Source organism: Hetaerina americana, unplaced genomic scaffold (genome assembly GCF_022747635.1).
Source record: "Hetaerina americana unplaced genomic scaffold, ioHetAmer1.1.p SCAF_2, whole genome shotgun sequence".
In the NCBI taxonomy this organism is placed as follows: Eukaryota; Metazoa; Arthropoda; class Insecta; order Odonata; family Calopterygidae; genus Hetaerina; species Hetaerina americana.
In genome coordinates, this window is record NW_027286763.1 from 59284009 (window position 1) to 59308389 (window position 24381).

General features: G+C 36.9%; 2 protein-coding genes across 2 annotated transcripts; both read right to left on the bottom strand.

Moving 5' to 3' along the window:
- Window positions 1-3410: 3410 nt before the first annotated feature.
- On the bottom strand, window positions 3411-11696 carry LOC139687721 (uncharacterized). Its single transcript, XM_071584981.1, has 6 exons — window positions 11516-11696; window positions 8567-8661; window positions 7347-7462; window positions 4269-4420; window positions 4012-4159; window positions 3411-3666 (listed from the first exon to the last, which is right to left on the bottom strand). Exons 1-6 carry the CDS (start codon window positions 11544-11546, stop codon window positions 3534-3536), a joined length of 675 nt encoding a protein of 224 aa, XP_071441082.1. The 5' UTR covers window positions 11547-11696; the 3' UTR covers window positions 3411-3533.
- Window positions 11697-16563: 4867 nt separating this feature from the next.
- Window positions 16564-23970, bottom strand: LOC139687702 (uncharacterized). The gene is made up of 6 exons (XM_071584956.1): window positions 23841-23970; window positions 23080-23183; window positions 20862-20977; window positions 18998-19149; window positions 18733-18883; window positions 16564-16876 (listed from the first exon to the last, which is right to left on the bottom strand). Exons 1-6 carry the CDS (start codon window positions 23869-23871, stop codon window positions 16750-16752), a joined length of 681 nt encoding a protein of 226 aa, XP_071441057.1. The 5' UTR covers window positions 23872-23970; the 3' UTR covers window positions 16564-16749.
- Between the last annotated feature and the right edge of the window lie 411 nt (window positions 23971-24381).

Consider the following 24381-nt stretch of genomic DNA (forward strand, 5'->3'; position numbering starts at 1 on the left):
TACTCATCAATAATTTTCGGACTCGTGCCATCTTCTTTTTCCGAGAAGAACTCTTGTAATATAGCGGGAATATATTCGTTGACTGAAAAAATACATTTTCTAAGGTTGTTGAATGTGGATGAGCCAGTTTGTTACACAAAGGATTATAAAAAATGCTTGTTTTTATACTTTACTACGAGAGCTTAAGCACGGAAAAATATCATTATTGCAGTTATAGCTAAATCCAAGGTAATAAAAATATTCACCTTTCAAGATTAATTCTCAAATGGCTGTAAATATGTTTCAAATGGAAGTCTGAATGGCAGTATTTCGGGCCACTTTTGAGTATATACGAGTTGTTTAACTTGAAACTCGTATCAGCAATTACATTGCATAAACTGAAGATCAAGGCATCATTTTTTCTCATGATTGAGTCGTATTCGTGATGATCATGTAAAAAAATAATAGAGAATATGAGGATTAATATATGTCTATATTCTGAATAATAGTGACTTTACAAACTTTCGAAAGATACATCTTGCAAATTAATATTTAAACATTAAAGCAATTGATCGAGGTCACTCCAAGCTATAGCGAAGTAATTTTAAAAATATCACTTTGTATAAATATTTTTAGTTATAGTGCTTCAATTGTTTCATCTTAAATATGTCACGTCATTCCCGATCAGGTAACGATAATGAAATTTTCAATTTGGCATTGACATTTGCGAACTTGAACGCGCCTTTTCTTTCATGTTATTTTATTATTATTAAAAATACACATGTGCTGATAGACATTGTCAGGTGGCACACAAGTCCCAAATAATTGCAAAAGATAATACATAAAACTAGACTTCAAAACACAAATCTCTTTAACAAAACAAGTGAATCCCCATCCCATTTACAACCATTTATCAGCAAGAAAAAAAAAGATAAATTAAAAAAAAAATTAAGCTATTACATATAATACCATACACCACACATCAATCAAATTATTACATATATGCCTTACATCTATTCTTAAAAGTATACACTCTGTTAGGAAAGGGCTCGAATATTTTTGCAGGTAAAGTGTTCCACTCAACAATTGTTCTATTTAGAAAAGAAAATTTTTTTTTATTTGTTCTCTGTGCCCGGCATTTTATCTTAAATTTGTGATCATTTCTGCCTATAAAATTTGGGTTCCCCGCCTCTTTCCTAAGATCTGCCCAAGCTTTCTCCCCCTTCAAAATTCGGAACATTCCACAAAGTCTGCTTACTTTTCTTCTAGATTCTAGAGGTTCCCAGCCCAGCGTTTCTAGCATGTCAGACACACTCTCCATCCTCCCATGCTTCCCCAGTACATATCGGGCAGCCTTTCTTTGCACCTTTTCCAGTTTTTTAATATGACCTTCTTCATGAGGGTCCCATACAAGAGAAGCGTACTCTAAAATTGGTCTTACTAGGGTCTGATAAGCCTTCTCCTTGGTTGCTCTAACGCTCCCTTTGAGGTTTCTCATTACCCAATGAAGAGTTTTGAAAGCTTTCTTATAGATGCACTCCACATTTAGCCCCCACCCTAAGTCCTTAGTTAAATATACACCTAAGTATTTGACAGTATCACTTCTAGGAATGACATTTTCTGAGAATTTATATTCCCTATTGTTTCCAATTACCTTATTGCTAAAAGTGATTGATTTGCATTTGTTAACATTAATATCCATCCCATTTTTTGTCACCCAATCTGCCATTTTATTAATGTCCCTTTGAAGTTTGTCACGGTCTCTGTCATTTTCGACTTTCCTGTAGATAATACAGTCGTCTGCAAAAAGTCTTATCTGAGAATTAATATTTATTGGGAGATCATTTATATATATTAAAAACAAGAGCGGGCCAAGTACGCTTCCTTGTGGGACTCCCGATGTTACCCTTGCTTTTTCAGAATACACTTCTCCTAATTTGACCCTTTGTGTTCGACCTTCCATGAAATTTCTGACCCAAGAGATTACTCTTCCATCTGTGTGTAGTGGCAATTGGCCCATCTTAAGCATTAAGAGATCGTGGTCAACTTTGTCAAAGGCTTTTGACAGGTCGACTATTATAGCATCCACCTCTATTCCCGCATCCATAGAGTCGAACATTTCTTGGCAGAACCCTAATAGCTGAGTTTCGCAAGAGTGCCCTTTTCTAAAACCGTATTGGCGACTATACAACCAATTCTCACTCTCCCACAAGTCCCAGAGATAATCAGCCATTATCTTTTCTAATAGCTTGCATACAACTGATGTCAAGCTTACCGGTCTATAATTATCAACTAGTGCCTTATCTCCTCCTTTGAAAATTGGCGTAACATATGCCTCCTTCCAATCATTTGGCAGGGCATTATTGTTTAAGGTAACATTGAATAAATGATTTATATAATTTGAAACTACACTACCGCCCAATTTAAGCAAGTCAATTGAGATACCATCTGGCCCTTTTGATTTATTTGCCCTCATTTTCATAATTTTTTTATAAATTTCTGCGCTGGTCGTTTTAATACTTTTGGTATTTAATATTTTTTCGCCTCCTTGTTGACTCAGAGATGAATCTACAGGATCCTTTTTATTTACCATAACCTTAAATACACTTGCATACCAATTGTTAAACGTATTAGCCTTTTCCTTATCATCAACGATTAGTGTCCCATCCTCTTTTTACCGAAGACCCCACTGAATTAATGCAAAGAGTTTGACACAGAGACACCAAATCCTCCTAGGCAAAAGAGCAATCAAAACAATGTATTCAAAAGGGAGAACCGCCTCCAAGGTATGCGAAGACCGTTTCATCTGCAGGCATGGTCATGGCATTGGATTTTTTGGATGCGCGTGGGATAATTTTTATTGACTATCTTGAAAAAGGAAAAACAATCAACGGCGAGTATTGTGAAAACTTATTGCAACGTTTGAGCGAAAAAATCAAGCAAAAGCGGCCGCATTTGGCTAAGAAGGAAGTGTTGTTTCATCAAGACAATGCACCAGCTCACAAATCCGTGATTGTAATGGCCAAAATTCATTAATTAAAGTTTAAATTGCTACCTAGTTCGCCGGATTCAGGCCCCTTGGATTATTTTCTGTTCGCCAACTTGAAAAAGTAGTTCAGTGGTCAAATATTTTCCAGCCGTGAAGAAGTGATGTCGTCTTTATTAAGGATCAAGAAAGTTCTTATTATTAAAAGGGTATTGAACTTATTCAACATCGCTGGCAAAAGTTATAGAGCTGAAAGGAAACTATGTTGAAAATAAAAAACTTTTTTTCCAAAATGGTTGTCTTCTTTGTTGGGTCGGGTACTTCTGGGGTTACCCTTGTACCCCAGTTAATTAAGAATATCAGATAACAAATTTTATTTCATGAGATCTCAGTTGAAGAAATATTTCATGGTTATGGAGCATATACAATTCCAGGAAACAAAACATGTATGGCAATTATATTTTATTAAATGTGGGAAGATATTACATAAAACTAGGTTAAATTACAGTGGCATAACAGTGTGGCCTTAATAGCTATAATTTATAGTTAAAACTATCAGTTGATGTTCCTACTCGTTGGAAGATTTGGCACATAGTTCTTCTACTCTTGACTTGGTTGTTAGAACGCGTACAAAATTTTTAACAGCATTCGAGCATGAGTTGACACTCTTCTCAGTACATTCGATGAAATCAGTAATTTTCCTATTTTAATGAAATAATTGAAAGAGCAATGGCATTAGTGAGAAGATTCAACATTCATATAATTTGCTTTGAATATATTATATTCTCCATCAAAAGAAGTGTTTAAACCGTGTGCCTAGAATTAAGGATAGTACCACTTAAAATATTATGTTATCTTATCAAATCTTATAACCTAAGCAACATTAATTTTTTTAATCTGATGCTGTTAATTTTTCGAATGAATTTAAACGTGATAAACAAGGGATATATAAACCAAGAAAAATTTAGAATACCATTAGGCGTTACTTAAGTATATTGAAAAGCATATTAGTGAACACTCCAAGTCAACTGATTTTTCATACTTACTGACAAATATATTGCAATGTATAAGGATCGTTTTCTGGTATTCCATAGTCACAGAACGCGACTTTCTCTAGTTCGTCCATGAAGTTTACTTCATGTTTGCATGCTTTCCAACTATCTCGATAACATTCCTTATCTTCTTCATTGGTCACTGCAAAGTGAAATAGTTGTAGTGGACAAGTGTGGTGGTTATAAAGTCGAAGGATATGTTTTCCAAGGAATTGAGAGATATTTAAAACCTTAAGGTAATACATTGTTACCATTCATCAGTTCCGCGTCGTTTTCGCAAATTGACGTGATTATTCTCTCTATTAACTGTCCAAGAAACGGTACCATGAGCTTGGACTTATTAGAGACTTCCATCAGAGATGCCGTACCATTCCTGATGCAATCCAAGATCACTTCCTCTTTTCTGTTGGAATAAAAAAAATACAATTATAAGCTCGAAAGTTGGTTTGATAAGTGGGGGTAAAGCTCACCCTACACTAAGTCCAATTGAGTGTACAAAATTGGCACATCTGGTTATGGAGCCATTTTCTTTCCCTTGCTATGGCTGACCATAAATATCTGGTATCCGAAAAATAAAAAAAAACCATGGGTTAAGCTGAGGACACCAACGACTTCCTCGGGAATTGCATCCGGGCCCTAAAGTCAGTAGCCCAGCGCTCAGTTATTAGACAACCACGTCAAATTTTTATTGAAACATATTTATAAAAAATTAGTCAAAAAATACCTCCAGAACTGAGTATGCGTGGAACGATGCTGCTGAATGTGCGTACCCCTACCCCCGACACCTCTCCACAACGAAAACCTGGCGATGCCTGAGTAAACGCAAAATAACGTCGTAATCAACTTTTCATCAGTAATCGGGAATTATACATATACTTGCACACTCTCAAGATGACCGCCTGAGACTCAGTCTTTCACACTTCCTTAAAAACTCAAATATTATTCTCATAATTTTGAGAGAGGCATTCTCTACACCATTCTAATAATTTTTTACCCACTTTAACGTAATATTTTCAATCTTAATGCCATATTTTCACGTAATATCTGAGGTATTTTAAAGTTATAACTAGAGATGGAGAGGTTATGCAATTCCTCATGTTGCATATTTTGTGCATATTCAGTTACATAATATGTAGATCCATAAGCATAAAATAATATTTAGATTTTGTAATTTTAACTGCATAAAGTAGGCTTATTGGTAAAAGCTGCATATTCATGGGTATATTTTTATCTAATCGAGGAATTGGTTTCGGGAAGTATTGGGATCCGATGAAATGTTGAAGACTGTGGGGGGGGGGGGAGAATATGGATTTGCGAGGTAGAGAGAGAGGAGAAAATTTGACAATTTTGAATAGAATGAGGGAAGATAAAAATTCATTCATAGACACCCGGGTTTTAAGGGTGCTAAGCGTGGTGTCAGGCAGGGGCCATATAGAGCAAGCTCAGTTGAATACGTAGATTGCAAAATAATATCGAATCTAACAAGTGGTTTACACCTTAAGAGTATATGGGAAGATGCAATAAGGAAACTGATTCATCGACCTTAGTATTATTCGGGTGAAAAAGTTGATGAGAGGTGTTAATTCAAGTTGGCTTGAATTAACTGGGCGTTACTGGTCATGGAACTTGCTAAAAGAATACCGGCATTTTACTAAGAAGCATTTAAATGTAATAATATTATCGGTACTATCAACGAAGCACCGGTATTAACACAACTCTTTCTTAGCATGATTCATTGCAGCATGCCCCATTGTTCCGACATTTAAGTAATTTATAATTAAAAGTGATGGAAGGAATGATATTTGTGTTAATTTTATTAACTTCATCACGCATTTTTTTGGAAAATATTCAGACATCTCTTGCCTATGTATTATATATTATTCAATGACAATTTTTCGTCTCAGAAGCAATAGTGGATGAAGAGGCTACTTTAATGCCAATATTTTGGTATTTTAGGTGACCAATGAAGTCTAAAAGCATATCTTCACTCCAATATTACCAAAATCTTATTCCTCGTATCTACTAAATAGTCTTTCTACAGATACCAGTAATAGATGTAAATTATTCTCTTTATTAGCAATACTCTAGCGGGCAAGTGTAGGTTTTTAATGGGCCTTGGTTTAGGTCATCTAAGTCATAACATGTATATGATGCAAAATATCCTTAATCTCTCATTCATCATGTAATATTTTTACGTTACTTAGACTTGCATTATTTCTGTATCCTTAGTTTAATCAAGAATGCCTATTATTTTTCTTACATTTACTTTGCTTTCTTAGCATTCTTCCCTCTATTAACGCCTTCGCATTCCATTGCCTATTCCTTATCTGTACATTTTCTTTTCCCCATTCTTCTCCACACCCACATATCGAAAGTCTCCAATCCACGCTTGAGTATCCTCTTACCTAAAGAACCAAGTTTCCGAGTCATTCAAAACTACGTTCCATATCAAGCATTATAATAACTATTAGTTTAAAATAGATTATTTTTCTAATCTGATTATTTGATTTTTCACCGAAGAATTTTTGCAAATTAATCGTAGATTAGTGTGGTGAAAAATGTTTACACATTTTCTCATTATTATATTTTGTCATACGTAATGCAGGAATTTTACTGGTGAAATTTTGCTCATAACATAGGTTACTCGTTTTCATTATGCTAGTATATCTGTTAGGTAGTTTAATCAGGGCATAATATGTATGTAAATGAAAATATCTTCAATGGTGGAACCTGTAACTGTCGGGTGGAGGTGCTACTAATTATATTGGTACTCTTAGGACCAGTACCTCCGTTTTTACATAATTTTAATACTTATCGGTAGTACAGGGTCAAAGGGATTAACGGAAACAGTTATTTTTGTCCATTCCTGTATCTGATCGCAACTTGAATACATGCCGTGTATTAGTAAACTTGTGCCAGAATTAATCAGGTTATGGAGAACAGCTGCCAAGTAAAAAATGGTTGGGAACGAACAGAAAGTGTTATGATGTACGTACGATACTCGTATGATGCCCTGGGCTTTGAGGCACTGTTTACACAATATATAATATACACAGAACAAACTATCAGGTAAATGTAGACGACTTTAATGGAAGCTGTTATTCTTGTGTTGAGAAGAAACAGCCGATTTTTCAGCCCGAAAAATATAAATTAAAACGCCGTCATAAGATTACCTATTGACAAAAATATGTGTCATGGTACTTTTATGGCGTTCATCAATTTAATCGTCTATTGACGTCAATAAATTTATCAAAAGATCATTTACCTTATTTATTGATAATACATCACGTCAAAGAAAATTATTCTCTGAAAAAATGCATTTTTCTCACCTGCAGAAATGCTTGCATGGAATGCATTCGGTATTGTTGTACATCCGACGTGTTTCATTCTTCTCTGCCTCCGTAAACTCCTTGTTAATGCAGCTCACTAGAACGTCTCCTTTTTCCTGAAAGTTTATTCCAACTTGAAGTCAATGATATTAAAAGTAAGTTGAATTTGCATTAAAAGTGAATCCCCTATCCTGTATCTATGGGACTAATTTATTATCATCCATGAAAATAATTTCATTTTAATCATCCCTCAGTGAAAATTTAAGATTTACACGTCTCCCGCAGTTTCCCCAAACGTCAAAAAATGTAATTGCTTTAAACTAATTATCCCTCTAAATGTATTCCGAAGAGGTAGATTCTATGTTTTTCCCCATTTTTAACTTTTTTAATTACCATTTCATTCTTCAAATTCGAACATAAGAGATTAAACGTGTCATTGTAGGTAAGGCTAATTAATTTATCTAAATAAATCCTTAAAGTCTGTGCATTCCTTCATGTTAGCGAATATAACGGTCCATAACCAAGTGGTTAGAAATTATCCCGGATAACCTCTCAAACTAAATGTGCCGTTTACCAACTCCCTTTCTCTCTTAGCATCAAAGCCGCCTTTTATTGCTACTCAAAATCTCGATTTCAAAACACTAGGGAGGAATTTCATCATCCGCGACTCTTTTTTCACCTCGTTTATCAGCAACAAAATCAAAATAGATTCCGATGTAAGATGCTGTCGTGAAGTTTCGGAATAAAAAATGAATTATCTGCCTAATATAGCCGTGACCTCAAATACGCCAGGTACGAGTATATCCGTTTATGATATCACAATTTAATCACCTCCTGAAATATTTAGCAAATCAAATTGATTAAATATATTTACTTTGAGAAATATCTCAATTAAAATCCCCGTCATATTTAAAGGGAGGGTGAAATTGGTGCGCTATACAGCAAAGTTAAATCTCTACCGGGAAGTAAGAAGGGAAGATCTATGCTAACAGTTAGGGATAAGGCGGGTAAGATATTTGTTGGCTTACAAAGGTTCCAAGAGAGAATAAAGGAATATATAGAGGAACTGTATGGTAAAGAACTCAGACCGACGACCAAGCTTTAGTTTGTCAGTCAGCCAAGGGGTTGCAAGCATTGCCGAGTGCTATGGGAAAGAAATTTATATACTCAGTTATCTATTTATTATTTCAATATTTACTGAAAATTAAATTCGTACTTACATCAACTCCTCTCTGGCATTCTGCAATGACACTATCAGGTACTGTGGTTGGAGTAGCATTACAGATAAATAATGTAGAACTGATAATGCAAGCAGCTGTAAAGACAAGCATAACAGTCATTTCAGTGACGGATAATTGTCAATCCCTCCTTGGTAAAATCCCTTCCCCTCATCTGTCTTTCACCCAATATCTCGCCTTTTCTCCATCAGTTTCCTCTGTAGGCAGAAAACATATGATATATGCCCGTGCTTTATATTAATTCAATATTTTATATTTATATAATTTTCTATATGTAACCAGGGTATCAACCCGAGCACGTGACATTCACGCTATAGGGTACAGGAGACCAATTCAATTCTCTGTGATACCCATCGTTTCCCAGGAAGATATGGCACCCGAAAAATCAAACCGCTTGGTTGAAGATAAGGTGATCAAAGGCGTAAGCCTGAATCGAATCCAGGCATTCCGGCCGATAGCACAGCGACAGTGGGCCACCGCGACCTGTTTGTAACATTGTGGACAAACAATATGGAATTCCAGAATTTCAATTAATGTAGAATGGATTCACAACTTACGTAGAATGGTAACCTGATATCTGGGAAAACTGAGCAATGCTGGAAACTGGATAAATAAACAATATTCAATGACTATTACTAATTATAACGGATATTCCAGTTAAAGTATGTTTTCGCTAGGCACAACAACTAACAACTGCTGCATTCCAATGCCTGACTCAATACGATATAACGTAACGCCCTATCTTACAGTAAACCCTTCTTTACTTCTTAATACATTCTGCCTCATTTCATTCCGTTCATCGTACCCATACCTTCCCCCTCCTTACCTCACCTGCCTACAATTCTCCATTCTATCACAGTCTCCAATATTCAATTGCATATTGAAACCCAACGTATCCACTTTTCTTGCATCATCAGTATTTCTACCAGCAGCCCCTCCGATCCATACCTATCATTACTAGCAGTTCCTGTTAGTTTGTTCCTAAAGACCCAAAATATGTAAGGTATATGCTTAAGTACACACACCTAAAAGCATACATGTTTGTGTGTATATCTATATATATATATATATCATAAAAACCATAAACACAGTAATCAACCCGAGGGTCGGTTTGGTAGGTGATGGTAGAGTTCACCCAGTACTAAGCCCGACGGTGTGTGAAATTCACACATCAGGGTAGGGGGGCCAGTTCCCTTTCCCTGTGCCGGTTATGGTTTTCCCTGGAAGATCTGGTACCCGAAAAATCACAAAGCTTGGGTGGAGCTGCAGTTGTCCGGAGTGCCTTGCCCGGGAATCGAACCCGGGCACCTCCGGTCAGCAGTCCAACGCTCTACCCCCTGGACTACAATATACATATGTATTATATTGAATTAATTATTTATTTATAGACCAGGATAAAATACATTTTTTAAATGTTAAAGTACAGGTAAAGAGATAAATTAAATTTCGGTGCCTCCAGCCACCTTCATCAAAGTACGACGAGTAACTAACGGGAAGGTATCGAGGAGAGTGTATATAGGGGTGTGAGGGTCAAGCGTCGAGGGATACGTTATGGGTGATTGGTTTTTGAGAGAACAGGAGGGAAAAGTGCAAGCTAATATAAGCAGGAGAGGTTTAAACCAAGAAGTTGGAAGGATTTAAATAACCAAATTCTGAATAATTCTTGAGTCCTTACTTAGATTGTTGTGGTAGGTTTCGCAAAATTTCACTAACAAATTTTTTGTATTTATTTGAGGATGGAACAAGAAGGTTGATGTAGCCAGGCATTCATGAAGTGGAACCTTACTTTAAATTATACTGTGGCACATAAATGTAGGGTTTTATGTAAACCAAATAAGCATAAGCATCTATAATCCATGTGTAGAGAATAGGCACACTTATTTTCTTTATTATGCACTGAAAATGAGGAGGTTTAACACTATTTTGTGTAGGTATGGAAAAAACCATATGACCTTTCATGGAACACTATTTTTTAAGAGCGACAGAAGCCATTTCTGTTCTAAATTTTCACACAGAAGAAGCAAAGGGTTGACTAATCTGCTTCAGCCAATGCGCTTTCCGTAAACTATTAATTAAGATAACTGCGATAGATTTTCAGCGCTCGCAAAGTATCATTGCGACCTACAAAGAAGGATGCGAGAGACAAGTATTTGAGAAAATGTGTCAGAGATAAGAACCCGCTGCTGTTCCAGAGGCAAGAAGAGCAATAATCAATGAAGCTTTTAAGGAATCCACGATTGGGACGTGAAATGTTACCAATAATTGAGGGTTTTCACTATAAATATGAAGCGAAAAAAATGGTATCTGCGTGTAAATAGTAAAAAATGTAATAACCGTTCCGTGACAACACAACAGAAATATTTTTTTATCATTGGCCAAGTCAACAAAATAATGTTAGTCCCTGAAAACATTGCGTGAAGTAACACCTGGTAGTGCAAACTTTTTTCGGCAGTCTCATCAAAATTAATTGCATATGATAATAAAATAATTTTGAATATTGTTATTAAATTTAATTAATAAATAAACACTCACATAAATATACAGAAAGAGAGATTATAATAATACATCGAATATTCAAATGTAATGGAATATGAAGACAAACTAACAATAAATTAGGATTAATTATATAAGTAATATAATGAGAAAATTATAGAGAAATTTTATCTGCCACTAGTTAGGTGTCATTTAAAATATACTACTAGCATATGGATCCCCTATAAAGTTCGATTGTATCCCGAATTAGATCGCGTCTAACGCATAGAAACTAGATTTGTAAAACGTTACCATAAACAGCGTAGCGTAAATTATTAAAAAAGCAGCAAGGGAATTAAGTTGATATGATGATCACCTATTATTCATCCGCTACTATACCTCCCAAAATTAAGAAGCATACGTAATATTTCGGCACCAAAACATAAAAGCAATACGTACCCAAAATTAACGATAGATTCAATGACGTCATCCTTGCCAATGGTATTACGATCGGTAACGTATATATTGATTGCACCAGTATTTCGTTTCGGCGAACGGCACAAGTAATCTTAGATCGGAACCGTATAAGCGAAGAAAACCTTCTTCTCAAGACATTGGAGTTCCTTTGAATCGCAATCTGTTGGAAACAACGCCGCTTGCAATGGTATTCACCCTCAATAAGGTCGTGACCTTAAGATCTTAAGAGGAGGATATCTTGAACAAATCCTCATCTGACCTCCACATATTTCGCAGTAAAAGATAAAAATTGCAATCATTTCGAAAACTTGAACATAGCTAATCAAACTTAGTAGATTAGCAGTTCTAGTTTATGCAAGATAACCTTTTCAATATAGTAATAAGAATGGATTATTTCACGTGAATTTTTTCGATTATTTTTGCGCCGCAAAATAAATACGCTACTGACACACAAAAGGAAATATATCGTGTAGAGTAGCAAAAATAATATTTCATTCAACGTAAGGTCGGATCAAATAGGATAATATGGGTATCAGACTTTTGCATTATTTCAGAAGCGGATGGTGGTTACTTTTTTTTAACTTTCTGTTCCCCACGTATTTTACTTTTTCCATTGCTATAGTTTCCTTATATTATGACATACCTGTACAGCTTGTCAAAAGTTATTATTCTCTATCGTTGAAAGCCATCTCTCCATCTACAAGTCTGCTTATAGAATTGAATTCTATCCTCATCATTTTAATATCAACATTTACAGAAACGCTTGAAGAATAAAATTTCATCCAGCGGATCAATTCGGAAACATCTCCGTCAGAGTGATTAACCATATTTCCAATCAATGTCATAGCATATAAAGTGCTTCCAAATACTCCTGACAATGTTCAATATGCTGAGTAATACACCCATGCACTTATTCAAAGAAACTTTATCATGCGTAAGTGTATACATAGCAATATTATGGGAAGAGTCAACCCCAGCCGTACTCTCATAAATGGTCCAAAGATGGGCGAGGGAAATTAGAGAGGATATACTTATAAATTAAATCGATAAATCAATAAATATATCAAATTAAATAAAATTAAACAGTAAAACAGCGAACGGTTAAACCAAAATACGATACCAAAAAACGTTATGGCTAAGGTGTACTAGATACCATGGACCTTTGCCCTTGTCAAACACTCACCAATCAGTGGCTTACGAAAGAATTATCTCTGCGCCAGCGGCCCGCCGATCACACGTAATAAAATAAAATAAATGCAATTACTCCCGTACTCTCTAGCTTGGATATACTACACAGCATTGATCCTTGCTATTTTCAAGCGCTCATACTCAATCAGGGTTTGCGAGAGACCTCTCTGGGCCAGTGGCCAGAAAGAAGTCTCTCGCAATCGCACGTAAGAAAATATATAAAAAAATAAAAATAAATGCAAATTAATCACGCACTCTCTGGCTTGGATGTGCTAAATAGCATTCATTCTTTCTAGTTCCAAGTACGCACACTCAATCAGAGCTTGCGAGAGACTTCTCTCTGCGTCATGGGCCCACCAATCACCCGTAATAGATTAATAATAATAAAAGCAAATTAACCACGCACTCTCTAGCTTGGATGCACTAAATAGCGTTCATCCTTGCTAGTCGCAGGCACTCATACAACCAGGACTTTCGAGAGGTTTCCCTCTACGCCAGGGGCCCGCCAATCACTCACTTGCTTGGGTATGCGTAGACTCTCTAACCGTAGCAAAACTCACTCACTCACTCACAGGCCTACCGCGGAATCTCTTCCGACGTTAGTCCTATGACTCGCACTTTGGGAAAGGTAGGGGATGTACTAATTCTACACGAATATCCACGAGTTTGAAATATTTTTTAAACTTTAAGCAGCCCTTTTAAGGTATTCGCTAATATTCAGGGATTTCACGGTTTTTCCAACAATCCTCTCAGACGGAGATGAGGTTTCGAAGGAGGAACGCGGTTACGGCAGTCCTCGTTATAACCCGATGGACCTTAAAAATCTGGGAGAGGGACACTTGGAGGCGTCCCGCCGGCTCTGGCCGATATCCGCAGCTGATCTCCAAGGTAATGACACTTTGATCGAGGAACCTCGAAGGAGAGCCTCTTGTTTTCCTGAAGTACATATTTAAAATTTGCTATATTATGTAGTGCAAAGGAACCGGTCGCAGATTAATGGCAGTTGATCGAACATAGTATGTAAACGGAAAAATTCAAATTGGTATCTGAGCATATATTGGAGAGTTTTTATTACGAAATTTAAAAAAGTGGTCACGTCTCACAAAAAATTGCTTTTCTATAAACTTTTACGGCGCGTTAGTAGTTATCTATCTACCAGTTAGCGGTAGATTTTTATGGATCATGGGAATATGCATTCTTGTACTCTTCAGTCATAACAAGGATGATAAAAATATCCTTACGAGGTCAGTTCAATAACACCCCAACATTTTTTTACTGCAGTAAAATACTTTATTAACAATATTTTCAGGATCACCTTCAAAGTAGTTTCCTCCCAACTTATACACTTATCCTCCATCTTTGGAATCGCAGTAAATCGTTTTCCTTTGGGCGGGCTTTTAGTTAAGGGAACAGGAAAAAGTCGCAAGGGGCCAGGTCTGGTGAGTAGGGTGGGTGGGGAAGAACAGTCGTCTTGCTTTTGTCTAAAAACTCACGGGAGCTGAGAAACGAATTTGCCGGTGCGTTGTCAAGGTGAAAAAAACCACTCTCCGTTCCTCTAGCGTTCGGGACGTTTTCGCCTGATTTTCTCTTTTAGACGTTTCATCACCCCCAGGTATTACTCCGCGTTGACTGCCTTCAGGTAGGTATTCGTGATGCACAAACCCCTTTTCAACGAAAAAAACAGAACAGACAACATCGCCTTGACATTTGAGCGAGCATGTCGGGATATTTTCTTATATGGTGCAATGTTTTACCAATCCATAGTTAAGACTGCCCTTTTGTTTCGATGTCATATCCATAACCCCACGGCACACTTCCTTTTGTGGGCTTGGAAAGAAGGTTTTATCCTCTTCAGCTCCATCAAACAGTTCCTCACTTGACAGGTATGAACTCGATGTTGTTTCTGATCTGCAGTCGTCAAGCGAGGCAAGAATTTTCTGGGGATATGATGCATCCTCAGTTTTTCAGTCAAGATTATTTAGCACGAACCAATCGATGCCACACTCTTCTGCAAATGCCCTGATAGTAAGACGTTGATTCGAACGAACGAGATCATTCACTTACTCGATATGGGGGTCATCAGTCGACGTTAATAATCTTCCGGAAAAGTCGTCGTCGTCCATTGCCACCTCTTTCTGAACCGGGTAAACCTCTCAAGATACGCAGAGCGTTTAATAGCATCCTCACCATAAGCCTTGGTATCTCAAACGCAAAGGTTTCCGTGAAGGATTTGTAGTATCCCGGAGAATTTCACCGAACAACGCTGCTCCTTCAAAGAGCTCATAACCGCGAATCCAATTTTTTGCACCACTTCACGAGCACCTATTCACATAAACGACCGTAACTAATCAACAAAGCAAAATATCAACAAAGTGGTCAAAGGCGGTTATTTTTGAAAATTTTCGCTGGCACAGTGCCTTCGAGCGAATCAAAATATAAGCAACTGGAGGCGCTTTATTCAATAAGTTCGGGAACCTTTTGAACAGGCCTCATACACTTCATGCCAAATATGTTTATTGTGGGAAAATTATTAGGAAAAATTGATTTTTTTCAGGCATTGCAATCATGCGCACACTTAACAGAAGTTCTGAGCTCAGTACTTCACGCACACGCTAGAAAAAAAAACGTTACCGATATTTTTTATGCAAACCTTGCATTACAAGAACTCAGTTTTGGCTATGAATACCTTCAACCTCCCGAAATTTCATCGAAATTGTCCATCCGTTCTCCGTCAACCACTTCACCAATATTCCCTTCTTAATTACCGTCTTCGCTTTCCTATTGCCACTCAAGATCTCCCGCATCCACTTGCCCTGTCTCCAAGTCTCGCCTTACAGCCGCCTTGTCTTTCGCCACAATGCCTGGAACTGCATCCTTTATTTACCTTAACATCCATTTCTGTCTTATTATGATTCTACGCATTGTGATTACATGCATTCGTTTCAAAAACGCATTAGAAGTCTAACATGGAGCTAAAGAGTTGGATGGATGGATTTAAAAAGCCTAGTTATTAATAAAAAAATGACAGGGAAAAGAAGCATCTCTTTTTTGCATACATTGACATCATCTAAAAACTTCGCTTTTTTCAGTTTTAAAATTTAAATGACATTGCATTTCATGCCGGTTAACTTCTGAAGTAGTCTGAGTAAGCAATTCCTATGATGTTTTGAACAAAATCTCAATATTAAAAAAAATAACTAAAACGCCAGAACTAGCTCGTTAGAAATATTTTGCTTCATCGTTTTCCCTGAAAGTTGTCTATCTTTGATGGCTTGTTTCCATATCGTCATTTCCGAACGGCTGCCCGAAAATAGAAGGTAAGGACATTTGAAATTAACCTAAATTTAATGCCCATGTCAAGATGATAGTTGTTTCGCATCTTGCAGCTTAAACATAAATGATAAATGTAGTAAAAAGGAGTCTTAAAATGTCATGTTCTATATATCATCTTCGTGAGTATAACAGACGTTTTTTGATCCGAGTATTTTGGAGACGACTAATATGAAGAGTGGAATATCCATATATTTTATTACAGGGAGGCTGGAGTTTAGCACTTGCAGAAACAGAAGTAGGATTACTGCAATGGGTTTCAGAGAAACTATTGCTGATGTCAGTTATTGACAAAAACGTCAGACAAATATTTTAATTTATACTTTTATTTTATAATTTTGCGACAGAAAAATATTTCTATCAATAGATTAGGCTATGATGACACGCAGAAAATATCGTAGCTTATTTTTAGCTGAACATTTTTATGAAATATATGTAAGCTGATTAGTATTTTAAATAAAAATGATAAACTTTTTAATGGTAACTTTATTTTTCAAAGCATACACAAGATGGTATTATCCAAAAAAATCGTTTGTAAATTTCTTATTGATTCCAGTCGAAGAATAAGGAATATCATGAGTCACAAACTGGTTGATTACATTAATTAGACTTGCATATTTAAACACAGTAAGGACTAATTAGTGAGGACTACTAAATTTCCAAAGATCAGTATGTTTTAGGAACATTTCTTCCATTCTTCAGAAATATTGAGAACATGGCTCCATAGTTCTTAATTTCGTCATTAAGATGGTAACAGAATCTTGGACATCTGTTGAGCATGATTTAACACCTCTCTCGGCGCATTCCAGAAAGTCCAATATTTTCCTGTAGCAATGTGACAATGAAAAGGTAGAATTATTTGTGAAAGTGGAAAGGTTTTCAAAAGATTTCTATGAATAAATTAGCATTAATGCCGTCATTAATATGAAATAGTTAACCGTCGAACATGGTCATAATTCATGTCTACATGCCACCAAGGAATCATAGGGAGGAAGGAGTACACGGATTATACGTTGAATTAGAGGAAACAGTTGTGGGAGTTCCTGTAAGGAAATATCAGACAGAGACGATGTATTGTAACACGACGGTGGGTGATGGAAAAGATGGTGATGAGGTCGGGGGCTATGGTTAAGGAATAAGATGTGACTTCGGGAATAGCTTTGTTTTGCCAGTCTGCCAAGAGATTGCGAAAGACTGAGCACATTATAAAATAAGTGTGAATGTGGTGGAATAGGAATAAATGTAAACAAAACAAAGTGTATGGGTTTTTCGAGAAAAACGGAGGCTAAGGTAAATTTTTAATAGAACAGCAAACACTAAGGAATGGGAAGCTCTTTATCTATATCGCCAGTGAACCAAGATGGGAAAAGAAATAAGGAAGTAAGGAGAAGAATTACGTTAGGCAAATAAGCTATCACAAAGAGGAGTGAATCGATCGCAGTGAGATTTGAGTAAAGATTCTAAGAAAACATTGATGAAGCCTTTGGTGCATATAGCCTGCTTTATTTCGCCTTAGACGTTGAATCAAGGTGATAAGTATCGATTGGAGGTTTTTTGTGGAAGAAAGAAAAAATCGAGACGCGTTCGGCGGTTTGGGGTGGGAGAGAATAATATTTATGAGAAATCTGAAGATAAGGGTAAAGGTTGACGCAGATCAGTTTGATTGGTAATGGGATATTTAAGTACGAGGGTCATCCGGAAAGTAGTACCCGTTCGTGCCGCATGAAGTGCTGACGACGCGAGTAGCCGCTGGACGAGGTCAGATAGCTTCAGTGGCTTGTCTGCCTTCTCTGAGCCAAGTTGCGTGACGCTAGCATTGCCTGTGTTGTTTCTGTGATTGTTTACAATGTTTAAAAAAATTGAGAACGCCGCCAGTTGTGAAGTGAGGGCAGTGATTAAATTCCTCAATGCAAGAAACGTTCGCCCATGTGATATTCATCGCCAATTAAAGGAGGTGTATGGAGACAATGTAATGGACGAGTCGTCTGTTCGGCGGTGGTGTCGCAACTTCAACATGGGGAGGGGGAACACACACGACGATGAGCGTTCGGAGAGACCGTCTGTCATTACAGACCAACTGGTGAGCTCAGTTGACGAATTCGTGAGGAACGATCGGCGCGTCACAATTGATGACATCTGTGAGCATTTTCCCAATGTTTCTCGAACAATTGTTCATGAAATTGTTAAACACCATCTGCATTATGCAAAAATTTGTGCAAGATGGGTCCCTCGCGTATCTCAATGAGCTGGCGGCGAAGGACTATGCAGCAGGAATACAGAAACTTGTCACACGTTATGACAAATGCCTTAATTTGCTTGGAGATTATGTTGAGAAGTAGTTTAAAGTATCCTCTTTCAAATAAAATTTTTTATGTTTGTTAATATTTACTTTTGTGTCTTTATTTCACGAACGGGTACTACTTTCCGGATGACCCTCGTATTTGATAGAGGGGAGAAATTTGTGTAAGTGAGGAGGTGATATGAATGAGATGGATATTTTTCGCGGAACGAATGTCTAATGTCAGGATACGTTTTGCTGGGAGAGGTAAAAAATATACTAAATATACCAGTCGATGTCTATTAAAAATCTACCTTATACGGTAGAAGACCATTATTTCATGCTCTTATGGCAAAATATTAAAATATTCAAGAAAACGTGTGCCTCATTTGGCCATACTTACTGACAAATAAAATCTTTTGTATAAGGTTCAATTTCTTCGTCCACAGTGTCACAGAAAGCAACGGTCTCCAAATCATCCACCCTTCCCAAACGAGCTTTGCAATCCTGCCAACTCTGCTTAATGCAGTTTTTATTATCTTCATCGTCATATACTGAAGTGTGCAATAGAGTAAATGAGAGAAGATGCAAATATATTAATAAAAAACACTGTGCATAATAGCAGACTTAGTTTCATTCATGACTATTTTAATCAAGTAACTTGCTACCAGTAATCATTTTCCCGTCATTATCACAGATGGTTGTAAGCGCTGTTTCTGAAAACTTTTCCACAAATGGAACCATGTGAACTGACTTATTGGAGAGTAACTGCAAGTGCAAGGCGGTCTCCCTAAAGCACCCCATGATATTTTCTTGCTTTCTGCAAAAAAATGGTATAATATTAGTTTGTAATACTTCACATAGATGCATATAAAATTTATGCTAAGAATTTGAGTATTATTAATAATAATAATACTTTTATTGTTATTTTAAGTTGCAAAGCATGATTTCCAATTGAAACATAAATCGTTTCTTCGCTACACCATGAGGACTCTTGAAGTACTTCAGCGTTAATAAACAGCTTATTCTTCGATTCAATGGTCCATCAGATATTTATTAACTGTTTCATACTATGAGCGTTAAAAATTGCCATTTTAGTGTCTCTCCACTTCAGCGATAATCTTGCTTCTAAACCTCAAATAGCCACACCACGTGCCAATATCTACTTCAGTCACACTCTTATCTTTATCGAATTTCTCGCACGTACGTCCTAAAATTACGAGCAACGATATAACCCATAGATATACCCTTTCCCAAGTATTTAATAAACATTCACAGTGATTTGGGGTGGATTCGTCAATCATATTATCCTTTAATATTTTCATCGCCTCTGCTTGACTACAGCTATGCGAGTGTGGCCTTGCGAGCGTGTGAATGAGCGCGAATGTGCATACAACAACCTAATGCGTGTATGGATAAACCGAGCAACGCTTTAGGAACAATAGTCATCAGCCCCACATATCTAGTCATACTCATGTTTACTCTTAATATGTTCTACGTTTGAAAATGATAGTAGCTGCCTATATTATTTCGAAATGAACTGATTTTCAGAAGGAAATACGATATACCTAGATAGGATTACAAAATGCTACGGCATCCATAAAAACTTAATCATATTGACATTTCAGTGTGAAAAAAAATGTTTTTTTAATTTGGGATACATACTTAAAGAAAAATACAGGAGAAAAGCCAGTAATTGGTTAAGATACAGTTCGAAAAATAGTGAAGTTAGTATATTTATTGGGCATCCCTTTTACTGAATTATACCTATTGCCAATAAACCGACACAAAAATATTCCTATACGATATGATAATTCTTTGAAGAGAAAGAACCATAGTTTAAGTCGTAGTTTTTTACAAGAGAAACACTTTTCCTGAAAAATAATAACGCGAAACAAAACCTACCATTTTTCCACGAAAAGCATATATTGCTCCCCCATTTGGTCCACCTCATCCCCAACTAATCTTAAATCCCTCAATTGTATCTCTCACTTCTTTGCCAAAATAGTCAAACACCTAGTCCCACATTCCCGCAATGTGTCCTCAAATGCTGTTCTGTCTTCCTTATCCATTTCTAGCCCCAAAGCTGCCGACTTAAAGCTGATTTAAAACTCCTCTACAACACCCTAAACTCGGCTAATGATTGCCCTGAACTGCTATCTTTCTTCAACTTCAGGATACCAACCCGACCCACCCGCACCCACTCCGTACTCCATCTGCCTATTCCTAGAATATCTCTCACCAAGCGCTCACTTTTATTTCGCCTCTCCTCACTTCTAAATTCACTCCCTCATACTGTCGATCCTTTTAATGTATCATGCAACAATTTCACCACCCAAGCTTTATCCCACCTTCCAGTAAATTAAAATTTTCCCCGGTCCATGCTTGGTTCTCGTTGTTATTGTTATGCTGTTATTGTCTTTTGTCCTCTTTCATGTTTGTTATAATTTTCACTGTAAAATGGCGCTACTGCTGTATGTGAATAATGTTTTAAAATAAAATAAATAAATAAAAATAAAAGCTTTTTCTCACCTGCAGGCATGCATGCACTCGACGCATTTAATGTTGTCATACAACCGCCTTGTCTCATTCAATTCTAAGGCTGTAAAGTGATTGGAAGCACACTCTTTGAATGAATCTCTTTGAACCTGAAATTAAAAATTATAATTTAAATTAATTAATTCAAAAGAGACTATAAGAATTGCTATTCATTAGGAGCTTGTCTAAATTATTATTATTCAAAATTGTCTTCTCCCATTCATTTCCTCATCCGATGATGGCCATGAAGCATACTTAAAAATGTATATCTTTCATATCTCCGACTACATGTCGCCTAAGAATACAATCCCACCAGATAAAAAAGCTCCGGTTTTCACAGCGCAAACCACAGCGAAGCGTATGAAATACACCTCATCTCCCAAATACTAGAACCTTAAAGTTCTTCCCGCAATTGTTTAGGGATAATAGATATCAGAAAGTTCAACAGAATGAACTGTGTCTTGTAAAGATATCGTGCATCTGTCGAAAGAAGCACGACATGTTTATATCTTCAACTGTCAGATCTTTTAATATCGTACTTGTGATTTAGATTTCTTCCTTGAAATATTATTGTATATAAAAATATTAAGATATTGCACTGTGGTGTAGAAAATCCCTTTTAGGTGAAATGAATGCACGTAGCTAGTTCATATAGGTTAATATTATGATTCATAGGCATCTTTGCGTTAGGATTTGTGAAGTTGATCTGGAAATAAATTATTGGACGGGTTTTGGCATTATCAAGCCCATAATGGCACCCCAATTTATTGAATAAAACGTTATTAAACATTTTCACCAAAATTTAGACATGGATTAAAATTAAGTAAAGTAATATCGAGAAATTTCATGCAATATTTTGTGAGTCTATCGGGCGATAGTATATCTTTTGGAATGGTAATCAGATGCCTCATCGAAATCTCTTTTATCTCTCCACGTCGTGAATTTAGCCCCGGAGTTTTAGGGGACTTGCTCCAAGCCGTAAACGATGACCCAGATTTTCTAAAAACGATCCAAACTGAAAATGAGTCATGAGTGCACGGCTTTGACCCTGAAACAAAAGTTTAGTCTTCCAAAAAGTCGGAGGATGAGATAAAGTAGAATACTACGAGGTAGCTGATGACTACTTTGAAAAAAAATTCGCTGATTTTTGTGAAAAACAGAATGGACGCTGAGATATGTAATTGAGGTCAAAAGGGAACACTCTGCAGGTACCTAAAGCATCATTGTTCTAGGTAGGCTTATTTTATCAAAATAATGCAAGAATGGATACTTTCTGGACAGATCTCGTATAAAAAACGTTATTACAAAGAAAATGACTTATAATTTTCCTTTAATTTTGTATCACTAAAAGTTTTACTGTATTCATAAAATTCATCATTTGTTTTTCAACATTATGTTACTCAATTTACATGCAATTGCTGAAGATTTTAAATGGCAACTTCTGGCTTAGAAAAATTGGTATTTTTGTACTTCCAAAAAATATTGCACGCATCTTATTAATTAGGTGCTCTCGAAAAAAGGTGCCCAGTTGCAGACGTGGATATCAATCGCGTATTTCACTCTACACGAATGGACTTGAAGGTTTTGGGCTACAAATGATTTAAACAAATACTTTATAATTCATGCATGCATCTAGCCTCTAGGAAGGAAGCGGGCAAGACCGCAACGCTCATATACAAGTAGATGGGCAATACACGCTCAGATGACCGTACTGCGATTCAACAACCTCCCGGACGATTGCGAACATGGTTACCGCAGTAGTAGTAGTAGTTTTTAGGGGAGGCGACCGACAACTAAGGTCATTTGCGCCATAGGGGATGGACAGGAAAGGATGAAGGGTGGAGAGAAACCCGGCGTCGGCATTAGCCTACTCTTTACGAAAGGCGCCAAGGGGTCCGCAGCTTAACGTCCCATCCGACGGACGGCGTACTCACTCAAAGTGCCCTCCACAAAGCACCTCAAGTAGGGATCGAGATACCTCTGAAAAATATTCAACACCGCCGGGATTTGAACCCGCGCCCTCAGGGTGGGAAGCCAGTACGTTAGCCCATGGTTACCGCGAAGCAGATAACCTCTTCCTCTGTTAACACTCGACTGATTCCTGGTACTTGCCGGAATCTCTTTACTACTCTTTTTTTATGCATGTTATCATGATAACATAAGGCATAACTTGTCGTTCCAATATTTAAAAGAGCATTAAAGAAATACTCACTCGACTCTTACGCCGGCATTCGAAATATTCTTTATATTGCTCGTATTCCGGCGATGATTCAAATGAATCAGACAGTACGAGTGTCGAACATGTTATAAAAACACCTGAAAAAGGAAGAACATGGATGATCAGTAGTGTTCGTTGTAGACACAATGTCTCTCTTACCTCCATTCCTGCACTCCCCTTTATTCCCGCGCGCGATATTGCTTCTCATACTGTTTTTTGGCGTCAACCACGCAAGAGGTATGTTATTTCTTATGTAAGTCATTTTCTCTTACTTGTCGACCATATTATTTATTCACCGTAAGTATTTTATTACATTCAATTTTAGAATAATTAAATTAACGCATGCTCAAGTACTTTAAGGCCGTTGAAAGTCTATGGTAATTTCCTGCTGGGACAAATTAAAGTATTATTCTTAAATACTCGCAAAGCATATGGTGTCATTTTCTATGGTCAGCGGTATTCACTAGTTTTATCATTTTAAATATGGAAAATTTCTCAGAGTAATGATTAAAAACATAGAAACCTGGACCCTTATCACTGTCGAAATAAAATTTTGAGCAACTTAATGCCAATGAATTTTATTCCAGAGTCCTTGCTCCGAAGCAAACGCAATATCGGTCCCATATTTGTCTCATTCAACGCAACAAGTTACGCCACAAAAATCATTAGGTAACGAAGTAAAAGAAAATTAGCTTAAAATTAAAATTAGGACATTATTAGAGATATTTGGACGAAGATTAATTAATACCACTTACCAAAAATTGTCAATAGGCTCAACGACGACATCCCTCTGGGTGGTGGTGATATTAGTTCAGCACTGATCTTTCGGTTTTTTCCGATGAGACTAACAGTTGAAATGCTTCCAATTCAAAATGGTGAGAAAATGCCAAAAGATCTTCTCTGGATTTGAAACTCAATCTAATAATATCTGACGATGAGGAAATTATTGCCGACATCACCGCCGAGAGGTCGTGATCTGAAGATATTAAGAAGAATAAATGGAGACGCATTACCCTCTCAGTACACAAGCAGTGCACTCCAACATTTCTAATCTTCGCCTAAAATGAGGGAACCCAACACCCCACTTAACTAAAAATGTTCTACAAATCCGCATACATCTACATAATACCCCGCAATCCGCCGCAAGGGCGTGTGGCGGGGGGTTCTAGGTCACCACCCGTAAAAAGGAACAATGCCACATGCTAATTAACACATACATGCAAAAATATACTCACATTGGTGTATACGCTCATGCAAATATCCCTTAATCCCACAGTCATGAAAACACGTACACTA